This window comes from Drosophila mojavensis, unplaced genomic scaffold (genome assembly GCF_018153725.1).
Source record: "Drosophila mojavensis isolate 15081-1352.22 unplaced genomic scaffold, ASM1815372v1 contig_74, whole genome shotgun sequence".
In the NCBI taxonomy this organism is placed as follows: domain Eukaryota; kingdom Metazoa; phylum Arthropoda; class Insecta; order Diptera; family Drosophilidae; genus Drosophila; species Drosophila mojavensis.
Genome location: NW_025318899.1, coordinates 23,496,991 through 23,503,156, shown reverse-complemented (window position 1 = coordinate 23,503,156; position 6,166 = coordinate 23,496,991). Strand labels below are relative to the sequence as shown.

The following is a 6,166-nucleotide window of genomic DNA, read 5'->3' as shown; positions in this document are numbered from 1 at the left end:
TAGCTGGCCAAAAAGAATTATTTATTTTATGTATTATTACTAATTAGAGAGATGAATGCATATGACTAAGGATACATAAGTAGAGATAGATAATCGATTTTAAAGTAAAGTCTAGGGAAGTTTCTTAAACTTCAACAGGCACTCGTACAGCGTCAGCTGGCGAGTCTCGGGCATCAGCATGAAGACCAGCAGCCCGAAGACGAAGCTCAGGCCACCAAAGGTGAAGAAGAATACCGAGTCCCGCAAGCTGTGCTCGAAAGCAGCCGCCATGAGGCCCAGGTGCAGGGCCTGCTCCACGATGAGGACGCCGGCCAAGCACCTTGCCTTGTGCGCCACGCTGAAGGCCTCGCCCGTGTAGACCAGGGCGGGCACGGCTACGCCTGCAGCTACAATTAGCTCGAAGAGCAGCATGAGCAGGGCAATCGCTTGCAGGTTGATGTCGTAGTAGGTCTTCTTGACGGCCTCCAGATGCTCGAAGACGCCGCCCACGATGACGATGACAATGCCCGCCACAAAGAGCGACAGCGAGCACAGCTTGCGGCGCCCCTGCCAATCCACCAGCAAAGCGCCGCCCAGGCTGCCCAGCAGGCCACAGAAGGCCAGCCAGTACAGGCAGTTCATGTCGCACTCGAGTCCGTGCCAGCTGACCACCAGGAAGGCGCGGTTGTAGGGCAACGAGAGCGCCAGTGCCGCGAAGCAGCGCAGGAAGAGCACCTTGAGTAGCGGCAGCAGACGGCGCGACCAACGCTGCCAGCCGGAGTCGAGCGAGCCATCCGTGAATCGCTCCCAGTCGCTGGAGTTGTGCAGCTGGTGGCAGTCCTCGCGCAGGCGCATGAGCTCCGTGCCGGACTGCGCATGGCCGTTGAGCTGCTTGAGCGTGTCGCTGACCGCCATGTCCCGCTCCTGGCGCAACAGCAACAGCGGCGACTCCAGCCGATATGACAGGGACAGTATGACCGCCGCCACGCCCAAGGCGGCCAGCAGGATGCCGTGCAGCTGATCAATGTGCATCGTGTAGCCCCTCTCCACGGGCTCCAGGGTGTACCAGAGGCGCGTGTAGAACACCTGCACGCAGACGCCCAGCCACAGGAAGATGCGCTCGCAGCTGAGCAGCATGCCGCGTATGGACTTGTTGGCCATCTCCGAGCCCGTGACCAGGGCCTGCACCTGGGTCAGGCCGTACGCGGCGCCCACGCTGACGCTGCTGTAGCAGGCGGGGATGAAGTGGCGCGGCAGGAGCAGATTCAGTATGCCAGCCACAAGCAGCAGGAATCCGCTGGAGGTCTGCAAGGACAGAGAGCCAAGTTAGTGTATCTGTGGTATATAATATCAATATGGAATATACAAAGAGCGACTGCTGTTTGCTCTATGGTACATCCTCGAATTCAGTTAGGCTAATGGCTAATGGCGAATACTAGTCCAAGTTTATCAGCTATTGGCAGTGAGATTAGTCGCTAATTGCGGGCGCAGCACTTACGTAGGCCACGTTTTTGGTAACGCGCTGCACAAACAGCGCCGCCAGCAGCGCACCGAAAGCGGCCCCAATGAACCAGCTCATCATCAGATTGTGGGTGCTGTAGCTGTTGAGGAACTTGCCCGCGGGCGTATCGAATATGGACCAGGCGAGTCGCATGCCGCTGCCCACGAACACCAGCGCAGCTGCAGGATATAGATATATCAGATATGGATGGGAATACTATTACTACTACTACTGATCGAGGTATTCCGCGACCTTACCCGCGGTCAGGGACTGAAACTGCAGGCGGTAGCGCCACAGCTTTCGCAGCCACGACAGTTTGCCCTCCTCCTCGATAGTCGGCAGAATGGGCATTGTGGAAGACTTGTCTGTCCTGTCCTATTTGAGCTGTGTACACTTTGGCCAAGATTGATTTATTTGCTGGTACGCACTGTCACTCGCAGGTATTTTTCGCGTTTGTATTCTGTTTATTCAGTTTGGGTTTTCTAGGTCTAGAAGTCATAGAACTTATCACTTATCACTGTTTTGACCGTTGCCGTCATTTTCACACACCGAGTTACATACTACGATTGATTTTACGATTTCTGATTTCTTCCGATTTTTCGCTTGCCCTCTGAGCGCTGGCCAGTTGCTGTTCGCCTGACCGACTGGTTGCCTGTGCAGTTGATAAACGGAAAGCGCTCACAGCAGTCGAGAGCGTCGAAGCCCCGATAAGATAAATGCCAAATACAAACGAACAAGCAAACGCACATAAGTTCTCGCCCGCTCGCTTATCAATATGATTACTGGATATAAATTAATTAAATTTGAATAGTAGGCGTCAGAAGCGGCAGCATGGACACAAATGCCAAAAGACTTCCAGGCTGTTTGTTTGCTGATATCAAGGTGAGCCTCGCATGCTCTACACTGAGCAAAATCATTTAAAATCATTTCTTATCATAAGTAAATAATTTAAATGTATCCCCATGCCATGTCCAGATGCCAAATTATATCAGTAATACTTAATAAAATTAATTGATATCTATGAACTTCCACTCACAGGTAACAAAATAATACACAAATAATTAACATTGGATTACCTCATGTAAGCTCTATTCAAAATGTGCCTTGTTATTCAGCAGATGTTGTTTTACTCCCTGCTGCTTGCTGTGGGCTCACCGTCCAGCAATAATCAGCAATCGGCATATTGTTTATCCATTCCGATTAATTCTGTCAAGTGCACTGATCACTCGCCGTGTATGCCAAGCTTATCAAAACCAATTGCAGTTCATGCAATAATGCATCGCGCCATTCAATTGGAGCACAGAATTTAACAAAATCAATTACAGACGCTTTACGCATTTATTGCACGTTCCATAAATAAATACAGAAAACTCTTTCAACGAATATTTTTCTTTACATGTCAAAAAGTCAATTGAGTTGATGCCCTTTTTCAAATGTTATAGATGCACGATAAATGTACATATACATATATGAAATCTTTATATTTTTACTTAAACTAGGCCATAGTCATTTTAAAGTCCGTATGTATACAATATTGTGTTATTATATGATAGCTATTTGTTTGTTGATATTCTTGTTATTTAGCAGACTCTGGATTGTAGATTCTTGATTCAAGGTTTTGATTAGAAGTTTCATACATTTATTATTGCAGTATCAATCGGCTTCATCTTATCTTTGCTCATTCTTGCAGTTAAACCTACATGAATATTGTATTTCTCTCTCTCTCTCTCTCTCTCTCTCTCTCTCTCTCTCTATTGCTATGTATCTCTCTGCCTTTCTATTTTCTGTTTATATTTTTATTGTTCTTTCTAGTTGGTTCTCTGCTCTTGAGTCATGTGTGTTTTATCGACTTTTATCAAAAAAGGGCAATACAATAATCAAACGCAAGTGCATGTTGTCTTAGGTATATATTTCTGTATACATTTATAATATATTAATATTTATAACTCGTCCTAATTAGGTATTACTGTCTGTCTGTCTGTCGTCTAGCGTAGACATAACAAATATTTATATTTGTCTTAGCAGATAAATGCTGTCAGAGATGCATAATCATTTGTTGATGGATTTCGCAATATTTGTACGTCATTCAACTGGCGATTGACAGTAAATATTTTGGCAATCGAACTCTTATCATTTGGTTTACGTCAAGCAAATAATTATAAATAAAATGGTATATATAAGTAAAATAATGAAGTTTTTCTTTACCAGGTTTAAAAACTGCACTTGTATTATCTTCTTTAGTCATGAGCGAGCACTAGATGCCAGAATTGGCCGCTGATTAGACACTTATTGCAAGAGTTTCGGATAATTGCAGGGTATTACAGCCGTTATCAGTCGTTCAATAAATATATGTATATAGGAATATGTGCAAAAGATGCTCCTTATAGAGCTACTACGTTTGCCTACATCTAGCTAATATTAAATGGCAAAAAGTCTTGGTGAGCCGACTGCTTCAGGAGAAGTCGCGAAACTTTTGCTGCGCCTGACGCAGCGTCAAGTAGTTGGTCTCTGGCAGATACCAGTGGCCGAACAAAAAGCCCAGCAGCGTAAACACGCCAAGGCCGTAGAAGTAGATGCAGTTGGTGTGCACATTGAGCTCCACGTAGCACACGGCTAGCTGAATACTTAGCTCTACGATATAGGCGATGGCGATGCACATGCGCTTCACGGACAGCGGGAAGGCCTCCGATAAGTAGACCGAGCTGGGCGCGAATCCGAGGCCGGCAAAGAACTGGAATATCAAGAGCATCCACACAGCCTTCCTCAAGTCTGGCAGTCTAACGAAGTCCGCACTCGAGAACCTGGTGGCCAGTCCAATAGATGCAGCCCCACATATCATGAAGCCAATCAGCTGAGTCAGCTTCCGGCCAAGCGTGTCCTGGACAAAGGCGCCGCTGCAGCTGCCCGCCAGCCGTAGCAGGCCAAAGAGCACGTACGGACCGCTACTGAGTCCATAGACACTGGTGCTGGCCAGCGTGAGCGTAAAGACGATCAGCATGCTCGTGCTCATGGCGTAGAGTGCACGGAGCAGGCAGAGACGCAACAGAGCGGGCAGTGCTTGGCACCAAGCCTCAGTACTGCGCAGTGAATTGTTTTGGGCTACGTAGGCGCTGTGCTCAGTCATTTGATCGCTGGTTTCCACCGTCATGGTTTTGGGATATTGAAGGCGGATCAGTGCATCGATGGCTAGCTCCTGCTCGCCCTGGATCAGCAGCTGCACTGGCGACTCCACAATGAATACGGTGGCCAGGAAGAGTGCAATGGCCCCATAAATGGTACAGAGCACGCCCTGCAGCTGGTCCGCCGTCAGATCATAGTCCGGGCTCCAGCTGACGCTGAACACGATCTGCATGAATATGCCCAGGGTGCAGCTCAGCTGCTCTGTGGCGGACACGTAGGTTCCACGCTTGTAAAAAACCACCAACTCGCCACCTGTGGACAAGGTGGCGGGCAGCGCGAGTCCATTGGCCAAGCCATTAAGGTAACGCGCAGCCATCATGGCGTCCACATTCAGCTGCGTCGCAGTAAATAGAATGCCGCCAACAATGGTGAGCAGGCAGCAGAGTTGCTGAAGGAAATGATACGCTTATCAGTTAGATTATCTACATGTGCAACCAGCTATTATACGTACCATTAGCAATTTGTAGGTGAGGCACCTGGAGAATACAACGCCGAGCACGGATCCGATGATAGCCCCGATGAACCAAGAAATCCGTAGATGCATACAGATTACTATTTCGTCTGCCAGATTGTCGAAGCCTATGCTCCAGGCTATGTTCATGCCGCCCGACAGGAAGATTAAAGCAGCTATGAAATAAATGCATCAGATATGACAATGACTTTATCGACTGAAGTTTCATTCTACAAGGAACTTAAAAATCACCTTCTGACTATGTAATTATAACAGATAGATATTTAGGATACAAAAAAAAATGTTTGGGATTTGATAGCGGACTCTTTCAGTGTAAGGACAAAACTATAATTATTAATATTCGAAATAGATAAAAATCTTGGTTATAAATTATACAATTTGTGTTGCTTTATGAGTCATCAAAATTTTTGTATTCTTATCAATGCAAGTATCTGAATGTCACTTCAAAAAACCACAAAAATAATGAGTAGCCTCGAAATTCATGGAAATATTTCCGTCCTATGAACTTGTTTAATGATTTAAGACTTACCAGCGCCCAAGGCATTCGCCTGAGGCTGATTGCGCATATCACGAATGCAACAGCTGGTTGGCTGTTCATAGAGTATTTGGCGTCGCGGAGGAGACTCCCGAGCTGATGGCTCGGGCAGTGGCGAGTAGCCCACGGTGGACTGTGACATCGTTCGGTGATATTCATTCTTTTGTTCCATGTCTATTGTGTGTACGTCCTTCTATGTCGAGGCACAAGAGAACACTACACGATCCGAAATATCAAAATATTTTCGACTCCGGAGCGAACAGGTTTCGGTGTTACTTATCCATTGGTAAACGTTTCTTATCGCACTGATTGACAAATGCTAAGAGTCCATACATAGAATCAGCGGCCACCGTTATCGCAACAACCACAGCGCAACCCTTCAGCCAGTGACTTATCTATCCATGTTTGTATTGAGTTTTGAGTACATTCGATAGATAGCAAATGTTTCTCTTTGTGAACATAGGTAAATTCGCTTTTGTACAGGTGAACACCTGGAAAA

General features: G+C 46.8%; 2 protein-coding genes across 2 annotated transcripts; both read right to left on the bottom strand.

Annotated features, from left to right (window-relative positions):
* Positions 1–2,048, bottom strand: LOC6583418 (sugar transporter ERD6-like 17). Its single transcript, XM_002009050.4, has 3 exons — positions 1,738–2,048; positions 1,478–1,659; positions 1–1,284 (listed from the first exon to the last, which is right to left on the bottom strand). Exons 1-3 carry the CDS (start codon positions 1,829–1,831, stop codon positions 112–114), a joined length of 1,449 nt encoding a protein of 482 aa, XP_002009086.1. The 5' UTR covers positions 1,832–2,048; the 3' UTR covers positions 1–111.
* Positions 2,049–2,799: 751 nt separating this feature from the next.
* On the bottom strand, positions 2,800–5,962 carry LOC6583417 (D-xylose-proton symporter-like 2). Its single transcript, XM_002009049.4, has 3 exons — positions 5,662–5,962; positions 5,112–5,287; positions 2,800–5,048 (listed from the first exon to the last, which is right to left on the bottom strand). The coding sequence occupies exons 1-3, from the start codon at positions 5,837–5,839 to the stop codon at positions 3,933–3,935; spliced, it is 1,470 nt and encodes a 489-aa protein (XP_002009085.1). The 5' UTR covers positions 5,840–5,962; the 3' UTR covers positions 2,800–3,932.
* Between the last annotated feature and the right edge of the window lie 204 nt (positions 5,963–6,166).